Raw genomic sequence first — 27,998 nt, 5'->3', positions numbered from 1 at the left:
ATAAATAAATAAATAAATAAATAAGAAAACTTATAATGAAAAAATAATACTTATTTTGAAAGGAAAAGAGTAAATATTATCATATATATTTTAAGAAAATAGATTATTTTAAAATACTTGTCACATTTGTGGTTTCAATAAATAATAAATATATTTTTTTTTCTATATTTACCCTTTGTATATGATCAATATTTATTATTTCAATTTAATGATTTTCTTAGAGGATTAGTATTAAATTAAAAGTAATATAGTTAATTTACTTAATAATTTATTATCAATTAGATAAATTTAATAGTTTTTTTAAAGAACGTGAAATTCCAAATGTGACAAGTACTGATTCTTGATTTGCATTTAGAAGGATCTCATCTAATTTGGAACCCACAATACTTGATTCGCAATTAACATCATCGTCAACCAAAATCAAAGAAAATAGTAGAAATGTAGTTGGTTGTGCCAAACTAAATAAGTAAAACCATTCAAGAAATGTTGGTTCCTCTTAGCTAGCTAGGTGAAGACTTTGTGCCAAAATTGAGAAGCTTCTTTCTAAATATCTTGCACTTGCAAAAAGGACAGGATGGTCCATAATCTTATCTTTAGCTACGTTCTAAAACTTCAAAAAAGTTTACCAGTCTAACTAACTAAATAAATAAATTTAATACAGTATTCAAAAATTGATTTTTCAGATTAGCTTATCAGTAAATAAAAATAGTATACACATAATGTTGTCAACCCACTTCTTTACCACACCAGTCGTGTATATGGGATTTAGTTACATTGGTTAGCTTAATTATTACTTTCTCCGTTTTTTTATAAAGAATAATTAAATTTTCACTTAGATTAAGAAAGTCTTTTAGTCAATTTCTTTTTCCTTTTTTTTTTTTCTAATTTACTCATATTTCATTTATTTCTTCCACTAATGCATGCGTTAAATTGCATTTCATCTCAAATAAGGCTTTAAATGTGTTGTTAGAATGAAGGGATGGATGAAAAAAAAAAATTATACCCTAACCTTTGAAGAGAATTTGTTTTTGTCATTATTCACGAAAATTATATGAAAAGTATGAAAACTTATATTCATTTAACCTTCCACTCACCTTTAGTTATTGAAAAAGTATTTTGAATTTGGCGTAATTGGTCAAATGTTTGGACAAAGTCAGTTGAGACTCTTTTCAATGTGGCGAATTTGAAAATTAAAATTTTTCTATGTAAAAATAACGGAAAGAGTAATTGGTTAGACTAACTATTTTTCTATATTTGGTAAGCCATAATAAAACATAATGTAATATTTATATTAAAAATATCTTTGATTTTATTACCTTTATTTATGACTTATTATGTTAATCAAAGTCAACATGACTACAAGAATGATTCAACAAAGATTTTAAGAATAGCCAAATTCATAGATTTTTCTTTGAAATTTACACGATTTGTCTTGTGGTATCTTCAAATTTATGAAGGACTTATCATGATCTTACACTTTTATATTTCAATAATAATTATACGATTTGCAAAAATAAAATGTAAAGGTGTAGAGTAAGATTAAACTTTTATAAAGTTATTTCATTTAAACAGGGTGCACAATCAGTGGCTGAGCCACATGCAATTGAGGGGGTGCGTGACTTCAAAAAATTTTATAGGCAACCTATAATATATCTATAAAGTGGAGATCCGGAAATAGGGAAAGAAGCGAACAAGAGAAGCTTTCTTCACTCAATGGATGTATCTGGTCTGATACGGTACAGTACAATACGAGACGATGGAATGCAATGGGATGGATGGTAGAGGGCTGCCTGCGCCCAAAATAACTCTACATAAGTGCTCTCCTTAACTCTAGAGTCCTGGTTTTACTACCGAACATAATTATTACTAAAATGTGAAAATGTAGAATTATAATAGTTTCCACATAAATTTGAAGATGTCACGAAACAAATCGCATAAATTCCAGGAAAAAATCTATGCATTAGGCCTTTTAAGAATCTTACATATAAATTTCCTAGAGTCATGTATGAGAACTTAAAACATAAATCTTAAATATTTACTAGAGTCATTTATGAAACCCAAATCTAGAATTAAGTTGAAGTTTAACAGCATGAATAAGAAAACATAAACTAACCTTTTTGCGCGTCTCCATGGATGATATAAACTGCCATAAAGAGAAATTACAGCTGAAACTCTGAATTTTCCTTTTTTTTATAGTAAATTTCTTGTTTTTATCTATAAAATAAGTGCATTTTGGTCCTTGAACTATTATGCAACTGCCAGATTTTTTTTTTCTTGGATTACTGATAGTTAAAGTATCATTTCAACAAATTTATCGTTGTGACAATAACACTGTTCTATATTAATCTCAAATAATTAAAACCCATTGATTGGATTTTCTAAATTTTCATTCAAAATCTATTTCATATTGTATATGATAGGAGTATTATGGCCACACGATATGCCTCTCAATCCTCAACCGACAAGAAAGCCTAATAAAGAGCAGAAGCAAAGCTGACGGAAGGCCCAGAATGCACATTTGGACTTTTTTAAAAGCGGGTACTTCTGAGTTATCAATTGTTGCACGAAATAAAAATGGAAAGCCCAATAGACTATTTTTTCGGTTTCCATATACTTTGTTGGACTTGGATCTAGGGGCCCATATCCTGGATAGAAATATATACTGTGATTTAGGCCCACTGGAGGTGGCCGTGCTCTTTGCGTGCTGTTTGGCAGGTAAAGAAGCTATTGTCACTAGTTCAAGTCGCAGCACTAGTACATTTTCTTGTTTAGAAAAAACAAATTTTTTTAGGCTCCATTTGGATAGCAGTAATAAATATAGTTTTAGATTATATTTGATAAATCCAATTAAATAAAGGTATTACATTAATTGTCGTTATGATTCGATAAATGCAATCAAATGAATGCATATCTAGCATAACTTTTACATGCATTTTTAAGATAAATATGAATTTTTTTTAACAAAAAAAGGGATAATTAGGTGTATTAGTCGTTGTACCCGTCGACTCGGCCATCGGTCAAGCATTGATGTCCTTGTTTAATACACCTTTATAGGATCCATTCATGTAGAATCATAGCGTTGTAATCTTTAACCCATGATAGCAGGAGCCTGGCCTGAAGAAACCCACTTCAAATGGACCAAACTCCTCACCAGATTCAATATTTAAATATTATGTGTAATGAAATGCTTTCATGGAAGATGGAATCTTGATGGTAAATGACAAGGCCTTTATCACTGGGTTATCACCTCGGGTGGTGGTAAAAAAAAAATTACAGGGTGATTAATAATTTAATATTGAAATAGTGAGAAAAAAAAATATCTGTAAACATTCCAAAAAAATCATAAACAGCTTTGTTACTGGATAACGTTGAGCGCTCATCTCTGTAATTCAAACCCATAAATGTTTTTCTCCTCAATTATTTGAATAGTTGTTTACTGCGGTTGCAAATGAACTCCTTCCTTCTTTCTCTCCGATGCGTACATGGGAAAACCACTTTCTGTTTTGATCGTTTTCAGGTCAGAGAAATTTAGACACTGTGGACCCAAATTCTGTACAAAACGACAGCAAACGTGACACATTTGCTTTGTATCACCAAAATTTGAGTCAAGTCGAGAAATCATTCAATCAAGCCTCTGGATTAGATTATAAGAATTGCATTTCACTGTGTGTGTGTGTGTGTGTGGCTCATCGGTTTCCACGATAGCTCCAGTACATCCGCTTTAAACTAGACTCCGGCATTTTTGGAGTCACTCACATGTCAAAACTTTAGAAGGTTAAAAACCCCCTCTTAAACCCATTACCCTTTCATCTCCCTCGTGATCCCTTCTTGCTGCTGCTTCAATGGCTTCTTCCATATCTAGATTTGTGCTAAAAGATTGCAATTTGCATTATCGTGAAGCTATTTATAGGCCAAACTCTTATTCCTCTTCCAGTCGGCTAAGATCTTATCTGGGTATGTCTGGTTTCTGCTCGGTTATATTTATGTGCTTTCTGTTTTTTTTTTTTTTTTTTTTTTTTTTTTTTTTTTTTTTTTTTTTTTTTTTTTTTTTTTGCCTTATTATCTGCTATTGCAGTTTCTTTGCTATGTATTAAATGTTTTTAATAAATTATGCTGTGGATTGAATGGTAAGACCTCGGGGTCCCTGTCCCTGAAAATGGAAGAATTTGTACAATCCAAAGCCAGCTGCGAAGCCCTGTTGTTGCTGTTGCAGCCCCTTCGAGGTATCTTTTTGTAACGTAGTGCTTGATCACTGCGTGTTATTTTGATTTAATTTTATTATCAGTATGATAAAATGATCATGCTGTAATGGTTTTGGTTAGTTAATTATGTGGAAAGCATACTATTAACATGGTTAACCTTATCATAGTTGTTCAAAAAAGCCCAAAGGAAAAAGTATATATATCCCCTTCGGGTTGCCCTTGTACTCTTGGAACTTTTATTATATCCATCATTTGATGGGACTCTTTTGTTGTTTTGAATTCACCATATAAAAGTTCCTTTTGGTAGTACTTTTAAGTTTATCCTTTTTCTGCCCCAGCTTTGAGCACCATCTAGTACTGTTACGTTTTAATTGATTCTTATTATACAAGTTTATCCTTTAGGCCGTTATTTTCAGCGTGTTTAGTTTATATGCATATACAGGAAAATTAAAAGATTCTTGAACTTTAATTGATTGCTACTACATTTTTATGCCGTATAATAAGAATTTGACTGCTTTGTGTAGGAACTCACAAATTTTGTGCAAAGCTGCCACTGATGTACCTGGAGATGTTCCCAGTAGCTCACCCAGTGGAATGACCACGTATGAAAGGATAATTGAAACTCTTACAACCCTTTTCCCCGTGTGGGTATGTTTCAAGTATACTTGTTACAGTTTGATTAGATTTCATAAACACTTTAATTTCACTAGATGTATTTGGCAAAACTCAATCTTGAATTTGAAATGCTTGTTCCAGAATATTGCTTCTGCATACTAAAATGTTTACTTATGGAGACAGGTTATACTGGGCACCATTGTTGGCATCTACAAGCCTTCTGCGGTAATATTTGGTTGTTGTTCTAATGATAATACTGTACTTACAAAATTTATATTGTTGCTTAACCAACTGTAGGTGCCTTTCTATAGGTTACATGGTTGGAGACAGATCTCTTCACCCTTGGCCTTGGTTTCCTCATGCTTTCAATGGGATTGACTTTGACGTTTGAAGATTTTAGACGATGTTTAAGAAATCCATGGACTGTAAGAACTGACTCGCATCTTTTGCATTACTTTTAATTATGACAGTTACATTAACTGAATGAAGTCTCTTTCATTTGCCTACCCTAAAAATATTTTCGTTTGTTGCAGGTGGGTGTCGGATTTTTGGCTCAGTACTTGATCAAACCAATGTTAGGCTTTACTATCGCAATGGTATTTGTTCGCAACTTTTTTTAGAAGATAGCATTACTTTCCCATTGGGTGTGTTCCTTTATCTTTATGTCATTCCAGATTATAGAAACCATAAGAATGAATGTGTGCTCTGGGTTTTGTCATTGAACACTGGATAAACTAATTCTGATTCTAATGGTTCTAAAAAATAGTTAAATGGATCAATGTTGTGGACCCTTCTTTCTTCCAATGATGTTATTTAGGATGAAGGTGATATTTTAGGAACCCTTAGCTTTAGTAAGTGCAGCATATATTTTCCGTTAATTATTTTTTGCAATATTTTTTACCTGGTCATGTCATGTTGAGGTTTAGCTTGCAATTTCCCTTTTGAAATTCAATTTATTACTATTTGTTTTATCAATATTTAGTCGTTGGCCATGGAAGGTTGATCAAGGATCATATAAATATACTGCAATTTGAATCAGTCGTAAGTTTGATTAAGATTGGAGATCTACAAGGAGCACAAGTCATTTTTGTCACAAGTCAGTGATAACTTTTGGTTTCAGCTAGGCCTGCTCTGCTTACGGGGCTCCTGCTTTTGTGTTAAATTGGTGTGGACAACAATCATAATTGTGTTATTCTGTGAACAACTTGTAGTCATTATTCTGCATCATGATGAACTTGGTAAAGATTTTATAATTGCTAACCACGTTCTTTCTGATTTTCAGACTCTAAAACTGTCGGCACCTCTGGCTACTGGCCTTATTTTGGTCTCTTGCTGTCCTGGAGGTCAAGCATCTAATGTCGCAACCTATATATCAAAAGGAAATGTAGCACTTTCAGTTCTGATGACAACGTAAGTGCATTTTCTATTAATTCTGGAATTCAAATGTGAATATGAGTTGTGTGCGTTTTGCATTTAACTGAAAATGCGTATGGTATGTGAGATAGATTCTCTCCATACTAGAGCAACTGGTTAGTGAAGAACGAGAATTTGTGAAAAATCTACATCTTTTATCAGTATCTGTAAACTTGGACTTCAGTTAGACATTTTCACTAATTTTATCTCTTATTTTTTGTAGGTGTTCAACCATTGGAGCTATCATCATGACACCTCTCCTAACAAAGCTTCTTGCCGGTCAACTTGTTCCAGTTGATGCTGCAGTATGTTAGATAGGCTTGATCCTTACCTCCCTAAACATCACTTGAATTTTTGCAAAATGAAATTGATGATTGGAAGAAACAAAATGCTGAACAGTTGATGGATCAGTCATCTTGAATGCTTCCTGTCCTAATACCACTGAACCTTTGGTGCTGTCCACATGAAGAGTAGCTTAAAAACCAAAGTGATTCTGACACCGTAAAAATATTTATATGTGGGGTTTGGTAGATACCTTGCCAGACTGAATAATGCATCTATAAGATTGCAGTTTAAGGAGACAATCATGAATTTTCTGTCCTAAAATCCAAAATTATTGATGGTTATGCCCATTTCTTGAGTAGCCATTCATATGATGACAGTACTATGAAGTGTTCATATTCAAATGATTAAAGCTCAGTATCATAATATAAGAAATATGAGGATGGAATGTGCCAGAAGTTCCCTGGGGCCATAGTTCTGGAAATGTCTGCAATTTTTTATGCATTATTTATACAAAAGTGTCTGGTATTTGATTTAACAATTCCATCCTTTTCCCATCTTTTCAGGGACTGGCTATTAGTACTTTCCAGGTTGTTTTAGTGCCAACTATTGTTGGAGGTAATAGAGGTGTTAGAATAATTTATGCATTTAAGTTGTTTGCACTGAAATTTGGCATTCCTCTAATGGTTAACTCAAAGATTTTGGCATACAGATGTTATCTTCAACTCACTCAAAATCTTGCTTTCATGGCAGTGCTATCAAATGAATTCTTCCCTAAATTTACTTCAAAAATAATCACAGTAACACCTTTGATTGGTGTTATTCTCACAACCCTGCTCTGTGCTAGTCCTGTAAGTTACAAATATATCTGCTGAAGCGCCTACTGTTGTTTTTGACATTTGTTTTGATTATTTGGCACTAGTTGATTGAGTTAGGACTTACTTTATTATTACCTTTTTCAAGATTGGGCAAGTATCTGATGTATTGAAAACCCAAGGAGCACAACTGATTCTGCCAGTAGCCGTCCTGCATGCTGCTGCATTTGCTCTTGGTTATTGGGTGTCAAAAATATCATTTGGTGAATCCACATCTCGTACTATATCCATAGAATGTGGGATGCAGGTAAGTATGAGTATGATTATATGTTAAGCCCGAGCTTTTTTCATAATGGAACCACCCACCTCAGCCTCAAACAGCAATTCTAGTTTACTGCTTGTGATGCATATTTGGTGTATCATTGACATGCTTGCTTACCATTATTTGCACATATACATACAGCTATAATTGCTATATAGAGCGTGATAGTAGTAATACCTCTAAACAAGATGTATGATCATAATTCATGTTACCTGATTTAGTTCTATTTAGAAAATTTAGAAAATGAAGTGAAAATATGACATGATGAAAGAATTATGCTGTGTCAGTCATATGATATCAGGTTTGATTGTAACCATGTGCAGAAAAGGAATTAACTTTGCACGTCTGGGATCATCGGTTAACCTAATCAATAATTATGATGCACAATACTCCTTTAATCAGCAATGTGCAAAGACAATAATACTTAGCAATTTTTTTCCTTAGTTTTCTACACTAACTTGTTCCTTTACATCTGCAGAGTTCTGCCCTTGGATTTTTACTTGCCCAGAAACATTTTACAAATCCCCTCGTGGCTGTGCCTTCGGCTGTTAGCGTCGTCTGCATGGCAGTAAGAATTTTACTGCACTCACTCAGAGCATCTTATTATCTTTTTGTCTATTATTATTAGAGTTACTTTCAATGTCTCATTTCCTTCCTTGATCTGCGATCCAGCTTGGTGGGAGTGCTCTTGCAGTGTATTGGAGGAATAGGCCAATTCCTGTTGATGACAAAGATGACTTTAAGGAATGAAAAGTGTTGTCCCTGCTGCCCTTATTGTTGCTTTGACTAGTATTGCTATCAATGGATGGAAAAATTCCACCTTGTTTTATATTTTAGCTGTATCATTTGCACCCATTTTACTTCAATTTTAGGGACTGGTAGAGGTTTTAGAATTGAGGTAGATCATAAGCCTTAAATTTAGGATATGCATGTTAATTGAATTTCTTGTTTTACAATAAGAAACCGTATAAATTTATGATGGGCAAGTGATTTGTCGTACTAATTGGTTCAAAAGCTCCTGTTGCAAGTTTTGGTTTAAATTCAGTTTTAGTTTGAATTAGATCCATATACATATATCCCTTGATAATGAAATTAAGACACTGTTCGGCAATATTAGCTTACAACGGAATATTTTTTTTTTTTGGCATTAAAAACGTTACTCGTGCCACGAGAGAAATGCATATTCATCCATAAAAGAAGCTTTTTCCATTGTTGCATGGTTCGTGCTATTCTTGGGTTTTAGTGTTTGGCAATTGGCAACGCATTTTTCAATGCTTGTCCCTGTAGTTAAAAATCAAAAAAAGCAGCAAAAAGAAAAATTAGGTGGGGAATTGACAAGTCAAATTCATCCTCTTTGTCTTTTTTCTGGAAATGAAACACACGAAATTTTCTATTTTTCCAAAATGTGATTTGCAGAACACTCTCATCTCAAGGTCAAAGGCAAGCTTTCCTTCCTACTAAACATTGGCGTTTACATAAAAATAGGAAGCCATTTTACAGCTAGCTACCACTACTCCTAATAATAAACCTCTACAGCTACAACTTATTCTTCGGTTGAGTGTCGGGTTTGTTTGGTTGGGTTGCTTTCAGCTTTTTGTTTTTTCCGAATTAAAATAATTATAATGGAAAATTACATTTTGCTTTACTATTTTTGGAAGGTTTTGCATTGTATTCAATTTTACCCAAGTCATATTCAAAATAAAACAAAATATTAAAATTGCAAAAGTATTCAGATTTGATTTTTCACCTTGAATTTTAAATAATTAAACTGACTCTGCCAATCGTACACTTTATTTGGATGATTAATGGAGGAATCATTAAAATAAGGTAAAATAAAGTATGATATAGAAAGTATAGTAAATTTTTTTTTTTTTTTTTTTTTTTTTTTTTTTTTTTTTTGTGTTTGTGGGAAAATTTGGTAAATGAAAATTTAATAATACTGTTTTGTTTTGTTTGATGATAAAGAAATGTATTGTTAAATATAAAGATTAAAAAAATATTTTTATTATGGAAAATTTATAAATTTAGTTATGAATAAATTTGAAAATCATATTTTTTTTAACTATATCAAGGGATTTATTTCACAAGTTTTGATGGAAAAAATAAATGAAACTGTAAAAACTTTAATGGTAATATAAAATAAAATTAACATTGATTTTGTAGTAAAATTAAATGGAAAGTTTTAAATTTTAAGAAGCGGAATTTAAATATTTTACTATGTATTTTTAGAAAAATAATATATTCTAATTATATTTTATTAATTATTATAAAAAATGAAACATTGCTATTAAAGTGAAATGGATAAAGTATTAAAAAGTATTAATTATTATTTTTTAATTTTACATTGAGACCTATAAATCACTGACTATTTTCCATAATTTTCTAAAATCTATCTTATCAACCTTTAATTGTAATTATTGAGACTAAAGTAATTAGGTAAGATAAAAAAAATGATATAATAAGTGATTTAATTATCAAGAATTTCAAACAATGAATAAAAGTGGACCAATGGAACAATACAACTTAATTGTGAATTTCAATTAAATGTTGATTCTTAGTATTTTAAGTAAGTTAAAAGTCGAATAATAACATCCAACAGTACTTTTTATAAAATAAAAATTATGAAAAAGATCAAGAGAAAAATTTCAAGAAACCATCTTCGTTTTGTAAAAATGGTAATGGTAAATTAGTAATTAGAACGAACTAGAATCAAATTTTCAATTGTGAAAAAGGAAAAAAAAATAAAAAAAACAAAAAAGAGCGCTAAAAAAATTAAAGAAAAGAAAATGGAATGGTTATACTCGCGCAACGCAGAGAATCAGAGCGAACTAGAATAAAAACATTTGCTTGCGCACCAAGATTATCGCCTTACATCTACTAGTGGAGGAGAAGGTGGCCGTGGCACCCATTTTTGCTTTTGTACTCTGTTTTTTTCTTTCTTTTGAAAAATCGATGAACATGTGTCAAAGAATCTAACCCAAGAATTTTTTTAGCTGGACTTTCTTGTTCCTTTCACAGTTTGTAAGCTTTCCTTTTTGGATTTTCTTTTGTAACCTTAACCAAAAGTTGCAAAACCTCTACTTTGTAATCATGTCCCAGCCTCAGACGAACTGGGAAGCTGATAAAATGTAAGAATCGCTCAATTATTTAGTTCAATTGCGTCTCTTGTATCTTCCATTTTGTGGGTTTTGCTCATTTTTAGCTTTATACTTTTGGGTAAATGGGTGTATGGTTCTAGGGTTTGGGTTTTTTTTAATGAGCAGTTCTGGTGAGTGGTAGTGTCATTTTTTTTTTCTCTGGTGATGTTTCTTAGCATTCCCATTCCCAAAGTACGTTTCTTTTTTTGGAGGGATGGCCCCTTGATTTCTGGCCGTTGGCTTGCTTCGTATTTCCTAACCGTTAGATTTTCAGTAGAGTTCTAAGTTTTCATGTGCAGTACTTGTTAGGGTTTTGAGCTCTGGCTTTTGTTGTTTGATTGCTAGTGGGATCTTTTTGAATTGTATGAAAGGGCATGAACTTGACCCCATGGGGTTTGTGTTTCCTGTATATCCACATTTTGATTGTTGTGTTAGTTCCCTTAAGTGTAAGGAAGCAACGTCCTGCTTTTGGCTTCTGTGATACTGGGTTTGTTGTGTTTTTATTATGTTGTTCCCAATTTTGAGTTGTGTGTTTTCTCCGAAAGAGGTTTTAAATACATCTACCAAGGTAAAAATTGCTTTGCTTGTTTTGGAAATGAAAAATTCTTCTTCTTCTTCTTCTCCTTTTTTTTTTTTTTTTTTTTTTTTTTTTTTTTTTTTTAAATTTTTAAAAGGGTCTCGAGGAGCTTTCTTGAGTGAAGTTTAGCTAAAGTTTGATTCAAAATTGTACTTGAGAGAAATTTATTCACAACCAAATGGATTATTTGACTGTTCTTTTGAAGTCAATCGAGGAGTAAGGTTTTATACTCTATGTAGGGTGTTTATTTTGGAAGAAGAAATTTGTCACTTCACAATTGTGCTAAATTCAGTGGCGTGGGCAATTCATCTGTCTGAGGGTTTAAATGGAAACTAGCTTTAGAACAATACTTTTGATTCTGGCCGCCCATCTGCATTTTCTTAGCAGTTGAGGCTTTTAAGTCTTGTGTTCCTATCTGTTTATCATTTTATATCATGGTCTACTTTATAGAGTTTTAATATTACTGATTTCTGAATGATTTTTATTTTTCATTCCTTGGTGCAAAGGTTGGATGTTTACATATATGATTACCTTTTGAAGAGAAAATTAAATGCTTCTGCAAAGGCATTTCAGGCTGAAGGCAAAGTTTCCACAGATCCTGTCGGTAAGACTGTTTACACTTAATGGAAAGAGAGATTGGGAAAACAAAGGCAAAAATTGACATCTCAAATTATGCCTTTTCAGTCTAGTTTACTCTACTGGTGTTGATTTGTTTTTTTTACTTTTTTCTTTTCCAGCCATTGATGCACCTGGTGGTTTTCTCTTTGAATGGTGGTCTGTGTTTTGGGACATTTTTATTGCCAGGACAAATGAGAAGCACTCAGAAGCTGCTGCATCATACATTGAGGTCAGTTCATGTTTTTTTTCTTTTTTAGTTATTCTTTAAATTCGTTAATTTTTCTTTTGTTTAACTCTCTTGACATTCCTTGTTTTGATGGCATCATTTCTCTCTCGTCCCAAGCACATTTATAGTGTATGTCCTAATTGCACCATCGTGCTTTCTGCAGCCTACCAAATAGTGTGTGTAATCAGTTGAGGAAAATGAAATTGCATTTATAGTTAGCTGATAATGCATACATGCCTTTAATTGTCTATTTGACATTTTTGTTCTTTTCTTTTGGTTATGGTAGTTCCTTCCCACCCCAATAAAAAGGGAAGATAAGGGTCCTTTGGGCAGTTTTTTCCATATGTTGGATTTGTAAATTTAGCTTCAAATTTATATTGGTAAACAATATTTAACTTTATTATAAGAGGTTCTTCATAGTTTGCCCTCAATTGTTTGTTCCCCACTTTCTGCACGAAATAAATATTTTTTATGTTGCATTGATGAAATAAAACTATAGAATATTTCATTGCAATTTTCTTTCTTCATGCATTTGTGGTGTGATTGCTATGTTGGAAATATACTTGAAAAGCTTAGAAAAGCTTACAGATGAAGATATTTGAATATGGCAGACTCAAATGGTCAAAGCACGGGAGTTGCAGCAGCCACAGCATCCAAAACCTCAGCAACATCAGCAGATGCAAATGCAGCAGCTCTTATTACAGAGACATGCTCAGCAGCAGCAGCAGCAGCAGCAGCAGCAACGAAGAGATGGTAACCAGCATACAAATGGAACCACCAATGCGCTTGCTGCTAATGATGCCACGAGACATAACTCTGCAACTGCAAATGCTTTGGCAACAAAAATGTATGAGGATAGACTAAAGCTTCCACTTCAGAGAGATTCTCTGGATGATGCAGCTATGAAGGTGCTCAATTTTGTTAGAGATCTAAGATTTACTTCTGTTTAATCGTCTATCCTTGCATTTCTGACATTATTCTATCATGCAGCCAAGGTTAGGTGATAATGTAGGCCAGCTTCTGGATCCAAGTCGTGCCTCATTATTGAAAGCAGCTGCATTAGGTGGCCAGCCTCCAGGGTACATTTTCCACAGAATTGCTTTTATTGGGATGAGCATGTTTGAGTCTTCTTCCATCGTTGGGCTGTCAATTTGGCAGTAGCTTAGCCTTACTTTATTTGTTTTGAGTAGGCAAACACTGCATGGTACAGCTGGAGGTTCAGGAAATTTGCATCAAGCTCAAAATCGGAATCAGCAACTTGCTGTGTCTACCCAGGTAAATTTTATGTTGGGTTTTTATACATAATCCATGGTGCTTCATATTTGTTATTTATACGCTGGTTCATTTTGCTGCAACAGGACATAAAGAGTGAGATTAATGCAATGATAAATCCCAGAACTATTGGAATGGAAGGATCATTGGTTGGAGTTCAAGGTAATTATTTACTGTCATCTTCAGTTTTACCAATTTTTTCCTCTATTTTTTACTTTTATATGAAGTGTGGAAAAATTGAGCAGCAGAATAACAAATCTCCTTAATTGATACTGTAGCCTATGGTACAGAAGGAGTTTATGATTATAAGTTGGTGATGTTTGAGTATTAGAGCAAATACTTGATGATTAATCCACTTGACCTCAGCAGATGTTGCATGGGGCTTAGAATTGAATGTTCGTAGAAAATTTTAACTTACAGGATTAAATTTTCAACTCAACATATATTTGAATGTGCCTGGGCATTTACATGCTTGCACAGTTGTTGTGTTATCTTTATAATTCATTAGAGATTCATGGTTTTGAGTTGATGTTTTGGCTGTATAATTTGAAAACCATAGTTTAATTGATTATTGAGTGTTGATTTACACCAGATGTCTAATATAGACAAAAGCACATTTTTTGTTGACCATACAGACGAGAGATAAAGGATGTCCATGCAGTGAAATTTTGATTAATTACAATATTTTCGTTTTTCAATATTATTTATAACATATATATGTTTGTGGACGTTTTCCAATTTTATATCTCTTCTAGCAATGCAAAATTCGAGCTCTAAACTTCCATTATGTAACCAAAAAGCGAAGAAAAGTTTAAGAAGATTTTCATCAGCAGCCATAGTCTGGTAGAAGAAATACACCTTTTTGTGAATGCCAATAAGAAGATTAAATTTGTGCGTAAGTTATTTCTGTATTGTTCTTGAGCCCTATGAATAGCTTCTGAAGATGCTTTTATCTTGTTTAAGAAGACTTTCATCATCAGCAATAATCTGTAGAAGAATATACACCAGTTTGTGAATGCCCATAAGAATATTAAATTTGTGCTCAAGTATATCTGTATTGTTGTTGAGCCCTATGAGTATAATCTTAAAAGAAGTTTTTATCTTGCGATTTTATATCCTTCATTGAAATTAGGAAGTATATATTGATGCATTAACCCTCTGATTTTATGTTTGTTTCGGTAATGTATAGAGTTTCACTGTAGTCATCACTTGTCAAATATCATTAGTTTTGTAGAGGCACATGGCAAGAAATAGGGAAAAAAAAAATCTCTACCTCAGTGGCCAGTTGGAACTAACATCTATTCTCATGCGTACTCAGGACCAAATCAAGGGGGAAGCAACTTGACTTTGAAAGGATGGCCTCTAACTGTAAGTTTTCAAACCCATGCTTGATATGATCCTCCATATGGATTGCTTAATATATCAAAATTTCTAGAGGAAGTTTTTGTGAACATTTGTATAAAGAACTAGGAAACCATATGCTAGTTTAATGCATTAAAGTACACCTTAGATTGAACCAATCAATCCTTGGCACTTTCTTAGGGAGTGGATCAGCTTGGGCTCCTTCAGCAGCAAAGGTTGATGCAATCCCCTCAGCCACTCAATAAACTTCAGTTACACCAACAGTTGCTCCTTCACGCGCAGCAAAATTTGGCACCGCAATCTGCCAATGATTTAGAGCATAGAAAACTTAGAATGCTTCTCAATAACCAGAATATTGGTCTTGGGAAGGATGGGCCCTTGAATCCCGGCGATGTACTTGGTAACTTTGGATCACCAATGCAAGTCAATAGTCCTATGTTGACCCGTGGAGACACAGATCTACTGATTAAGGTATTCTTTTTTTACCGTGTGCTTAATGCTGATAAATTTTAGGGTAAAGTATTATTAGCCTGAGGTTTGCCTGAAACAACTACTTAGTCCTGTTATTTTAATAAATACGATAAAACGTCCCTGAAGTTTGAAACAGTTAATCTGAATAGTTCTTCCATCCAAAAAAAGGGACTGTCACCATTAAATATTAATGGAAAGACAGAAGTATCCTCCCCTCTCTATATGCAGACAGTTCTCCTTCTCATTTCTATCCTAACCCCATTTTGGAACTGTTGCCAATCCCTAATATCTCACATAAACCTTCAGCAAAAATGGATGGACAATAGTGCTAGTATTGGTGCTAAGATACTCCTCTCACTAATACTTGTGATTTTTCTTTTTATTATTCTCTTCTCTTCAAATTTGCTATCTCTCTCTTCTTTCTTATCCTTTTCTTTGCTTTCTATTCCAATTTTGTGCTCCTCATCTCCAATCTTCCCCGTCTCCAATGGGTTTAGTTATTAAATCAATTTGAATATGGGTTTGATGATTTTCTTAGAATTTTTGAGTAATGCATATCTTGGTTTTGATTTTCTTTTCGAGCCCCCAAAAAAAAGGTGATGAAGAGATTTACCCACAAACTCTGCTTCTGTTACAAACGAGAAATCTTAGTGTACTCTCTGTTTTTGTATGGTAATTTTAGTTGCTTGATATCAAACATGCATTTTTCTCTTCTTTTCTAATTTCAGTAATGTTAACATGCAGATGATATTTCTCAGCATGTTTTTTTGGTGTCTCTATCTCGATGGATATGTTGAATTACTTGGCATATTTTTTAGTTGTGCTTTGATTTTGTCTGTTTCTTCATTTTCTTGTCCAGATATATTATTTTTAGTCATTTCATTCTTTTTATCTGGAAGTCGTCGCTTATTATTATCAGAATAATTTTATTACTAGTTTCTTGAGAAAGCAGAAGCCATCTTCAAGTCCTGATGCTCTTTTTATTTCTTGAATTCAAGAAAATTTATGAAAATTTCAAAATTCAAACAAAAATTAGTAATTCCCATATATTTACACTGCCTTTTCTACTTAGTTTATAGCAGAATTTGGAAAAATGAAGCATAAAAATTGAAAAAAAAATCTTCAACTTTGATATTTTACCTCTAGAAAGAAGATGGTTTAACGGAGGCCATTTCTGAACTGAGAAGGAAGATGGTTCAAGGGAGGGCATTTTTATCTTTTGATTAATATTTATACTTAACGGTGAAAATTCTACTTTCTGGATGGAAGGACTATTCAATTTAATGTTTTAAACCTTAGGGACATTTTAATGTATTTATTATAATAGAGGGACAAAGTAATTAATTTTGGCGAACCTTAGGGATTAAATAGTACTTTACCCTAAATTTTGTAATTATCTGCATTTTCCATATGAATATCTGGTCTCTTGGCTTCTTGGAAGAATTGGTTTAATTATGGTTGCATGTTTCAGTTGCAGCAGCAGCAACAACTGCAGAACAACCAACTGCAGCAACAGTATCCACAGCATCCACTTGTGAGTCAACAGTCCCAAAATTCAAGTCACCACCTTCAACAGCAAGACAAAATAATTGGTTCTAGCAGCATAACAGGGGATGGTAGCATGTCAAACACTTTTCAAGGAAACGACCAGGTTAGCTATCAAGTAGCTTTTAGTTTTCCAAATTATATTTACTGGAAATTACTAAGAGATTTAGCATTCTCCAATCATTTGTCACACACAATACTCACGCCCACTTAGTGTTTTTAGCTTGTCTGTCATAACATTTTATCCTTGTATATATTGAGCCAAATATATAAATTCACCTATGTCCTTTACAAGAAAAAATTTGTGACACCTTGAACTTTATAGATGACCTATTATGCCCCTGAAGTTATGAATTTTGGTAGTATTGAACACATCTTCACTCTGGGGTTTATGTGCAAAATGTTGATTTGATGGATTATTTTAACTTTTGTAAAAATAATTTTTACATTTTTCAATTATTCAATAAGTGTTTAATCAATCTGATTTTACTTTGAAGCATTCAATAGAATAAATTTGCAAGCTGAATTGTTTCATAGGTGCAATGTTATAAGTTGAAGTGTGCAATAGATCAAAGTAAAAATTGAGGTTGCCACAAAGCTTTTTGCATAAAGTATAGGGGTGAATTTATGCATTTGGCTGAATATATTGTGCAGTTCTTCAAAGTTCATATAATATGATGTTATCTGATGCAAATTTTTTGTCTTAAAATCTGCATCACCAGGGATTGTGAAAGCTAATTTTTATGCTGCTTTCCTACGTTCTCTTTTCTGTTCTATATCTCTCCTTTTCTGTTTTAAAGTTAGTTTTGCAATCTATGTTTGAATGCATGCACGCTTACATATCTGTTTTCTGCAGCTCCCTATATATTTAACAGCTAATGAGTAATTAGATATTTGTCAGTAAATTCCATTTTATGAAATATTGAGGACATGCAAAAGTTGTCCATTTTTTCTTCATTTAATCTATCTTACTTTTATCTCCAAACTAAAATATGTAGTAAAATTCGACTTTTCTATTTTTTTGGGCAGTTACTATTGTTATTTTTATTTGGGAGGAGCCAGGGTGGAGGATGGGTGTTAAGTGTGTTTAAAATAACATAACACTGTATGTTATGTTATATGGGAAAATTTTTTGGGCTTGGAGGGCTGGGGCCAATTCCTGCTGCCTTGTTGCTCTTGTCCCTGCAGAACCTGAATGTTACGTTTTAAATTGTCTGTGTTTTCTATTTATATGGTATACATGGCGTCTGACTGAAATTCTTGTTTGTTTAAGGCTTCAAAAGGTCAAATTGGGCGAAAGAGAAAGCAGCCTGGGTCCTCCTCAGGCCCTGCCAATAGCTCAGGCACTGCTAACACCACTGGACCATCCCCAAGTTCTCCATCAACACCTTCCACTCACACACCTGGTGATGCTGTTTCAGTGCCCAATTTGTCACACAATGGTGGTGGTTCCAAGTCTTTGCTTATGTTTGGTTCTGACGGATTGGGTTCCCTTGCATCAGCTTCAAATGAACTGGTTGGTGATTTTCTTCTTGCTAATTTCATTTGGAATTATCTCACCTATGGCTTCTTTTCCATCTCGATGTGATTTCCATTAATTTTACACCATTTGGATTGCTTAGCTTGGAACCACTTTTCTCAAAATGTTTCCACTTCAGTGCTGTCAATGCAGGCCAATTTCTCCCAAATACTCCTGCTTTAGTTATCTCAGTTTCACTTTGATTCCTTAGTTTATTTTAGTTCACAAGCATCAAACCTATTTATGTGAATGTTTGCCATGTTTTTAGGCTGAGAAAATGTACTGTTTCAAGTTTTTATTATCTCCACAACGAAGAGATTTATGAAATATGAGCGAAAATAATCAATCATGGTGTTTGGAGATGATGAGGGTAGGGGAAGAAATGCAGAGAGATGGGTCAGAGCGCTTTTCCCCCAGATTTTTGCTACTATCAAAATGAGTTGGTTAGGGAGGGGAAGTGTATTTAGTCACCATTTTAATATTTATAATGTGCTAAATACATGATCTCAATTCTTTTTCTTTTCCCCTTGGGGTATTAATATATGAAAGTAAGTGAGAATAAACAAGTATGGGGATGAGGGCAGACCCGCCTAATGCGAATTATGGTTAATTGCCATATTGAGATTTTCTTAATTGAAAGGTGTGCTTGGGGTGTTTATGCATCCCATGATTGGCTTTCATTGTAATTGAGACTTCGGATATGGCTTAACATCTTTTCGTGATTTGGGGGATTGTAAAATGGTGAAAGGATGTCAAAACAAGCTTGTTCAACTGTGTCCTAATTGTTTATAATTAAAAACAAGCTTACTTGTTGATTTGCATGCATCAACCTGATCTACAAAATAAGTATCAACACACAATCTGGAAGAGCCGCCAGAGATTATATTAATTCTTCGGTCCAAAGTGGTGTATTGTGCTTAACTGAGAAATTTTATATAGGTTTCTATTCCATTCACAATCTATTTGTTGCAGAAATGGCTATCATTACATTTCCTGATACTTGATTATTGCATCCTTCTAAGATTTATTGACTACGCTTGGGAGGAATTGCATTTAGTACCGCTCCATTGAATGTTCAACAATCAAGTAAATTTGTTGCAGGCTGATATGGACCGTTTTGTGGATGATAGAACTCTGGAGGACAATGTAGACTCATTCTTCTCTCATGATGCTGCAGATCTTAGAGATAGAGTTGGTCAGTCTGCAGATGTCAGCAAAGGTACAGTTTAATGCCAATCCTTCTATGTTGGCTATGACCCCTAGTCACATTCACACATGAGGAATGAAATGGGAAGGAGACGAATGATTCTGATTCTATAATAATGTAAAATTTATGTATAGGAATTAATAGTTTTATTCTAATGTAGGCTTAGCTTTTTCGGAGATACGGCATATTCCAGCAAGTACAAGTAAAGTTGAATGTTGTCACTTCTCATCAGATGGAAAATTGCTTGCAACTGGAGGGCATGACAAAAAGGTGAATTCTCGCTAATTCCACTTTTTTGTTAAGTTCTGGTAACAGATTAGAAACAAATGATGAAGGGTTTAAATTCAATTGCATGGTTGGGAGAGCCCAACCCTTCCCCTCCCTTAACTCCTCATGTTAAAAACAAATGATGAAGGGTTTAAATTCAATTGCATGGTTGGGAGAGTCCAACCCTTTCCCTCCCTTAACTCTAATCCCTATTCCCTTATCTCTCGGGATGATACAAGTGACCTGAATAGCTAAGCTTGCGGTAACTCATAATGATGGAGGGGAACCTCAATGCTGCTTCATTTGAAACTCTTCTTTTTCTTCTTATTTCATTCTTTATATATATATATATATTATATATATATATAAAATAATTGTTTTAGAAGGACAAAATTTTCCATTTGGTTGATTATTATGTTTGGCAGGCTACGCTTTGGTGCACAGAGTCTTTTACAGCAAAGTCTACCCTTGAAGAACATTCTCAATGGATCACTGATGTTCGTTTTAGCCCAAGCATCTCGAGGCTTGCTACAGCTTCAGCTGACAAAACTGTCAGGGTTTGGGAAGCTGATAATGTTAGTAAACATGATCTCTCCTCATAAAATTTTGCCATATATATTTGTTTCAAAATGGATAGAAATCTGAACTTTGATACACTCCATTTACTTAGATCCATTTTGCACCAAATTTTGGACGATTGTAACATTACATAGATATGAAAATGTTTGCAGAAATGAGGTTGCTTCACTTTTATGAGATATCTGTGACCTTATTACTTTGAGGCATCTATAATTTGTTTTTCAACTGCAATTATTGAATTTTGCCTTACAAAGAGATTTAGTCACTAATTGTGTGTACGATTTAATGAATAGTAGTATCTGATTGCCAATAATTATGTGAGTGACCCTAGTTGAGTTGTAATGAGAATGGACCTGCTGAAAATAATGTTTGAAGTAAACTGATAAGAAAGACGTGTGGTGAATCTCATCATGTTAGACCTGCATTTTTGAGGAACCATGTCTGATAGAGATGAATTACCTAAACTCTCAGTGATCTTATTATGGTGATACACAACCCAATCATCTAATTATTTGGTTCAATGAATTGTTCCAATTTGCAGCCAGGCTACTCACTTCGCACATTTACAGGACATTCTACAACTGTCATGTCAGTGGATTTCCACCCAAGCAAAGAGGACCTTATCTGTTCATGTGATAATAACAGTGAGATTCGCTATTGGAGTATCAAAAACGGTAGTTGTGTTGGAGTCTTCAAGGTATAAACGTGGCTGTTTTACATTCAGGAGGAATCTTGGTGAAAACTAATATTTTGACCATTATTTTCATATTTCATTGCATTATAGCTTACTCTCTACCTATTTTTAGGGTGGTGCTACTCAGACAAGGTTTCAGCCACATGTTGGAAGGATCCTTGCAGCTGCTGCAGAGAATATCATATCCATACTAGATGTTGAGACCCAAGTGTGCAGACTGAAATTGCAGGTTGGTCCTCAATTGGTATTTTATATACAAGTTACTGGTTAAAAATCTTGTTTGATTATGATTAATCTATGTAACAACACATATTCATGCTTAAATGCATGATTAATATTTGAAAATATCTTAAGTTGCCTTTGGAGTTTGGATGGAAGCATTTGAAATTGGACATTTGAATTAGTATGTAGGTTTTTTTAGTTGGTTAGATCCATAGGTTCATGAATTTTAAATCTACCTCAATTTAGTTGTCAACCACATTATTGAAATTGAATCTTGAGGTCCATTTGAATCTAATAACTCCTTTACTCTCAATAACTTGAAATTGCAACTTAATGTTTGATTTCACTCATCTTTGAACTCTAAAGTTGAGTGCAGTTTAGTTCCTGACTGGTAGTAATTAACAAGACAAAAGAATTTGGAGAAAATTCTGTATATCTTCATGCTTCTGTATCATATACATTTATACAAGAGATAGCCTACAATATTCCTAAATTTAAGCACATCACATCCCATATTTACATCCCCAATAAATCCCCAGATTACAGCTATTAAATACCAGAATTATAGCAAATTAGTAAAGATATATACAATAATTACAGCTGATATTGACTCACTATACAACTGTTATTGACACCCCCCTCAAATTGATGCTGGTGAATCAAGCAGCATCAATTTGTTTACGAAAAATTGATGTCGAGCAGCAGTGAGGGGCTTGGTCCGGATATCGGCGATCTGCTGTGTTGTAGAAATATATGGGAGGCTGATTACATTATTATCAAAACATTCTCGGATTGAATGACAGTCTATTTCAATGTGTTTGGTGCGCTCATGGTAGACTGGATTAGCGACAATCTGGATGGCACTAGTATTATCCGCATGAAGAGGAGTTGACCCAGCTTGAGTATAACCCAATTCAGATAACAAACCACGCAACCATATTATTTCTGAGCATGTTGCAGACATTGCCCTATATTCCGCTTCAGTAGAAGACTTGGAGACTCTGTCTTGTTTCTTGCATTTCCAAGAAATTAGAGCTTCACCTAAATATACACACCACCCGGTTGTAGACCGACGAGTATCCGGGCAACCCGCCCAATCAGAGTCACTATAAGCAGCAAGAGTAAGGGAAGAGTTAGCTGTAAAAAATAGACCACGATGTGGAGTTCCATGCAAGTACCGAATTATGCGTTTCACAGCAACCATATGTAAGTGGCGTGGAGATGCCATGAATTGACTCATCAAATTGACAGCAAAAGAGATATCCGGTCTTGTTATTGTCAAGTAGATAAGACTTCCAACAAGGCGCCGATATAATGTAGGATCCTGTAGAAGTTCACCCTCCTCTTTACGAAATTTGACATTAACTTCCATATGAGTATCCACTGGTTTTGTGTTTGTTAACCCAGCCAAGTGAATTAGTTCTTGAATGTACTTGTGTTGATTTACAAAGATTCCCTTGGTGCTTCTGTGAACTTCTAATCCCAGGAAATAAGTAAGAGACCCTAGATCTTTCATGTGAAATGAAGCAGTTAAAGATGATTTCAATTGTTGAATGCAAACAGTATCACTACCAGTGATTAAAACATCATCCACATATACAAGTAACATAATTATGCCTTGAGTCGTCTTTTGGAAAAATAAAGAAGGATCATATTGACTCTGTTGGAAGGAGAGATCAAGCAAAGTTTGACGAAATTTTGCAAACCAGGCACGAGGGGCTTGTTTCAACCCATACAGAGAACGTTGCAGATGACATACCTCATTTGGACCAGTTTGCAATCCCTGTGGCGGACGCATAAAAACATTTTCTTTAAGATCCCCGTGAAGAAAGGCATTCTTAACATCCATTTGATGTATAAGCCAGTCTTGAGAAGCTGCAATAGCCAAAATTGTACGAACTGTAGTCATTTTCGCGACTGGAGCAAATGTTTCGTCATAGTCAATCCCATATTCCTGGCGATTTCCTAGCGCTACCAGACGAGCTTTACAACGTTCAAAAGAACCATCTGCTTTCAATTTGACAGTAAAAACCCATTTGGAACCAATGAGAGTGATTTCTGGTGGACACGGTTTAAGTTGCCAAGTCTGATTCTCTGCCAGAGCATCCAGTTCATCTTGAATAGCTTTCTTCCAACAATCAGATTTAATTGCTTCTGAATATGACTTTGGTATGGCAATAGAAGACAAAGTAGCAACCATTGATGTATGAGATTCATTTTTTCTTTCTGGAGAGAAACCGTACCTGTCTGGGGCTCTGATGGTTCGAGCAGATCTTCTAAGTGGTGGAGGTGCAATGTCGGGCTCAGGTGGCAGAGGGGACCCAGGCGAAGCTTCAAGTGCCATTACTGTTGATGGAGTATCAGATTGTTGTTGAATTTGTCTATGAACAGGTCTTCTAGTAAACACAATCCCAGGATGAAATCGGGTTATTGGAAGAGAAGAGTTGGAAGGTGAGTCATTGACGTTGTCTTCAAAAGATGGAAGCAGTGTATAAGAAGAGGTATTGGATGAGCCTTCAAAGGAAGAGTAAAATTTTTTGGTATCGAAAAAAATGACATTACGAGAAATACGAATCCGTTGGGTGGTTGGATCAAAACACTGAAAACCCTTTTGATTTGGTGCGTAGCCAAGAAAGACACATTTTATTGATTGTGGGGAAAGCTTGGTTCGTTCGTGAGGTGGTAGAAGGACAAAACATACACATCCAAAAGGATGTAAATGTTTATAATTTGGTATGGTTTTATGAAGCAAAAAATATGGTGTTTGATTATTGAGAGTCTGTGAGGGAAGTCGATTTATGAGATGTACGGCAGTGGATAAGGCTTCAACCCAAAATTTTGGTGGAACAAATGATTCAATGAGCAAAGTTCGAACCACATCAAGTAAATGGCGATTTTTTCGCTCAGCCACACCATTTTGCTGAGGGGTATATGGACAACTTCGTTGAGATAGAATCCCTTTTGATTGAAGAAAAACTTGGAATTTTTGTGACATGTATTCCCCACCCGAATCAGAACGCAAGATTTTGATAGTCTTAGAATACTGATTTTCGATTAAGGCTAAAAATTTTTGGAAAACATCAAAGACCTCTGATTTTTGTCGTAAAAAATAGATCCAAGTGAAGCGACTGTAATCATCAATGAACGTTACAAAATATTTGTAATGATTATGAGAAATAACAGGTGAAATTCCCCAAACATCACTATGGATTAAATCAAAAGATTCATTTTTATGAGTAGCATGAGATGGAAAAGGTAAGGTTTTGCTTTTACCCATTTTGCAACTAGAACAATTAAAATCAATATTTTTAGACAAGGGTTTAGTTCCCAACACACCAGAATTAAACAAAAGAGAAATAGTCTTATCATTAGGATGACCCAACTTCGTATGCCATAATTGATATTCATCTTGAACTGAAGTAGTTAGAAAAGAAGACACACTTTGAAGCTTGGTCGGTTCAGGGATATTAAGAGGAAACAATCTGCCCCATTTAGGTCCCTTTGCCACCGTTTTCCCCGTCATTACCTCCTGCACAACACAACCAGAGGGAGAAAAAATGACTTCACAATTATTCTCCACTATTTGTCCAACAGATAATAAATTTGTAGTGATTTTAGGAGCAATAAAAACATTCTTCAGAAAAGGAGAGGAAGAAATATCACCAGTAGCCATAATGGGAACATGATTCCCACTAGCAGTCTCGATTTTCAAGTGCCCATCATATTTTTTAATGTTACACAGATTGTCAAGTGATGGAGTCATGTGATTTGATGCAGCTGAATCACAAAGCCAGATTTTAGAGAGGGATTTGTTTTTACCCGTAATTCCAAGTGCAGAAAGAGCTGAAATGACTATTTGTTGAACTGCCTCTTGAGTAAGTACAGGAACAGCTTGTTGAGAAGCATTATTCGATGTTGATGCCGCCAAATGATTGGTTGTTGAAGCATGCAAAGCCTGAGATGTACGATTCTGGGGACGCTTTCTACACTCTGAAATAATATGTCCCTTAGTTTTGCAATAGTTGCAAAATTTTTGGGAACATTGACTTGCAATATGACCAAATCCTTTGCAGCTGTAACATTGGACTCCAGCCAGGTTCCGAGTTTTGGTTCGTGCTGCATACGCAACATTGAGAACATTGGATGAGCTGCCTTGCTGTTCTAAGGCATGCTGCGTCTTTTGACGTTGTTCCTCCCTAAGCAATTCACTCAAACAATCATCCAAAGATGGAATGTTAGTCCTAGCCAACAAATTGGATCTGACAATCTCAAATTCAGATCTGAGATTCATCAAAAAACGATCTCTTTGACTAGTTTGATGAAGGTTTATGACTGTCTCCAAAGATGCTTCAGGAATAGAAGCATATAAAATCTCAGTATATTCAGTCCACAAAGCAACAAAACCCGAATAATATTCCTGGATTGACAAATTTCCCTGCGTGTAAGTGGACACATCTTGCTTCAGTTGAAAACGCCTAGCTGAATTATCTTGAGCATACACTTTTTTTAGATACTCCCACATCGCTTTCACTGTTTTGAATGGTCTGAGGTTGGCAGCAATGGAAGGATCCATTGTTTGCAACAACCAGCTTTTCACACGAGCATCTTTTGTTTCCCATTCAGCTATTTTAGTTGAATCCGTCGGCTTACTAGTCGAACCATCAACAAGTCCCCATAAGTCTTTTCCCTGAACATAAATCTTGAATTGAAATTCCCAAGCAAAGTAATTCTTGTCTGTGAATTTGATGCAAGCAACAACGTCAGATTTTTCCATGATTAGAAAACCAAGATGATATGAAAAAGGGGAAAAAAACAACACAAGATGAGAACTATCTCAGACAAGAAAACACAAGAGAGGTATCTCGTAAGGCTCTGATACCATAACAAGACAAAAGAATTTGGAGAAAATTCTGTATATCTTCATGCTTCTGTATCATATACATTTATACAAGAGATAGCCTACAATATTCCTAAATTTAAGCACATCACATCCCATATTTACATCCCCAATAAATCCCTAGATTACAGCTATTAAATACAAGAATTATAGCAAATTAGTAAAGATATATACAATAATTACAGCTGATATTGACTCACTATACAGCTGTTATTGACAGTAATTGCAGTGTAGTTCCTGTATGATAGTATCTATAAAGTACTTTGAACCCTCAAATTCTTGTGTATTATATTGATGGTAGCACTAGGACTAAAATATTGTATTATCTTTTAAACAACAGGACTTGAGCATTAAATATATTAAACCTCAAAAGGGTTCTAGTAATATTGTTGTAGTTTTTTCAAGCACTCAAAGGGGGTTCTGTTCCCAGCGAGTTACTGTTGCCAAGTATTCACACTACTTTTGTTTTGCATTACACGTGGAATTTGTCTTTGTAGGGACATAAAAACCATATCCATTCTGTGTGTTGGGATCCTTCCGGCGAGTATGTGGCATCTGTGAGCGATGACTTGGTTAGAGTGTGGACAGTTGGCTCTGGCAGCAAAGGAGAATACATTCATGAGTTGAGCTGTTCTGGCAACAAATTTCATACCTGTGTTTTCCACCCCACTTATTCTTCTCTACTGATAATCGGTTGTTATGAGGCAAGTTATTACTGGTTTGTTTCAATGTGCAGATTTATAATCTAATGCAACTCATAGACACTTTGATTCATATCTTGACTTCACGCAATCCAATACTCTTATTAGTCATAAGTGAAATTGAAATGTGAAAAGGTAGAATTCAGTTTAGTTTTGTTGTATTCCATAAAATTTGATTCTTAGAAGTAAAATGAGCAAAATATACAAAAATTTGTGCAATTCATGTATATCAACGTGCAAAGGTGGCCCTTAGTTGTCAATGTATGTGAATTGAAGGATGCAGGTTTATTGTTTTGTGCAAGAGCTGTTGTTCACTAGAGATTACCAACTGAGATTTATCATGCTCAATTGACCAATATACTCTTTTTCGCTTTCTCTTCACATGGTCTTCCAGACTCTGGAGCTGTGGAACTTGGCTGAAAACAAGACAATGACTCTACCTGCGCACGACAAACTGGTATCTGCTTTGGCAGTGTCAAATGTTACTGGTTTGGTAGCTTCTGCTAGTCATGACAAGATGGTCAAATTCTGGAAGTGATTTCATGCATCTCTTGGATCTGCCTCGCATTCCCAGGTATTCTGACAGATGCCTTTGCAGCTGTTTGTTTATATTGGCTAATTGTTACAGCCTTTTTAGTCAAATGAGCTAATAGCTTTTGTCCATTTTACACTCCACACTAACCCAGTGTCTGTAGTAACCTCAAGATTTTAATTTAACTGAAGATCTCTGGAAAGACAAGTTTAAGTTTGACATTGATATGTAGATTTACAGTTGGGGAAACCGACTAAAGTGAAAGTTGTCGCTGTAAATGCTACATACATTACATATTGCATAGTAAATGAATGCAATGATAAATATATATATATATATATATATATATATATATATATATATATATATATATATATATATATATATATATTATTTATCTCAAATTTGCATCATCTTGTGATTTGAATGGCTCTTTTGTCATTTTTTTCCCAATACTAACATAGAGAAAGCTGAAAAGAAACTCAGCTTTTGTTTAAATACTTTTTTTTATTTTTAAGCACAA

At 34.4% G+C, this 27,998-nt stretch overlaps 2 protein-coding genes across 2 annotated transcripts; both read left to right on the top strand.

The window, feature by feature from the left end:
* Nucleotides 1–3,401: 3,401 nt before the first annotated feature.
* On the top strand, nucleotides 3,402–8,663 carry BASS2 (Sodium Bile acid symporter family). The gene is made up of 13 exons (XM_012223301.4): nucleotides 3,402–3,954; nucleotides 4,133–4,223; nucleotides 4,727–4,850; nucleotides 5,001–5,042; nucleotides 5,129–5,242; nucleotides 5,351–5,413; nucleotides 6,100–6,227; nucleotides 6,454–6,535; nucleotides 7,079–7,130; nucleotides 7,266–7,363; nucleotides 7,476–7,634; nucleotides 8,128–8,217; nucleotides 8,322–8,663. The coding sequence occupies exons 1-13, from the start codon at nucleotides 3,843–3,845 to the stop codon at nucleotides 8,397–8,399; spliced, it is 1,233 nt and encodes a 410-aa protein (XP_012078691.1). The 5' UTR covers nucleotides 3,402–3,842; the 3' UTR covers nucleotides 8,400–8,663.
* Nucleotides 8,664–10,469: 1,806 nt separating this feature from the next.
* On the top strand, nucleotides 10,470–27,798 carry LOC105639292 (transcriptional corepressor LEUNIG). The gene is made up of 18 exons (XM_012223300.4): nucleotides 10,470–10,777; nucleotides 11,870–11,967; nucleotides 12,101–12,210; nucleotides 12,819–13,115; nucleotides 13,198–13,286; nucleotides 13,398–13,482; nucleotides 13,566–13,641; nucleotides 14,798–14,847; nucleotides 15,022–15,312; nucleotides 16,784–16,963; nucleotides 18,131–18,373; nucleotides 19,478–19,595; nucleotides 19,744–19,853; nucleotides 20,276–20,425; nucleotides 20,971–21,126; nucleotides 21,236–21,352; nucleotides 26,740–26,946; nucleotides 27,338–27,798. Exons 1-18 carry the CDS (start codon nucleotides 10,740–10,742, stop codon nucleotides 27,479–27,481), a joined length of 2,559 nt encoding a protein of 852 aa, XP_012078690.1. The 5' UTR covers nucleotides 10,470–10,739; the 3' UTR covers nucleotides 27,482–27,798.
* Nucleotides 27,799–27,998: the final 200 nt, after the last annotated feature.

This window comes from Jatropha curcas, chromosome 8, assembly GCF_041381405.1.
Source record: "Jatropha curcas cultivar XTBG-Jc1 chromosome 8, XTBG_Jcur_1.0, whole genome shotgun sequence".
Taxonomy (NCBI): Eukaryota; Viridiplantae; Streptophyta; class Magnoliopsida; order Malpighiales; family Euphorbiaceae; genus Jatropha; species Jatropha curcas.
This window is presented reverse-complemented; position numbering and strand designations above follow the sequence as displayed.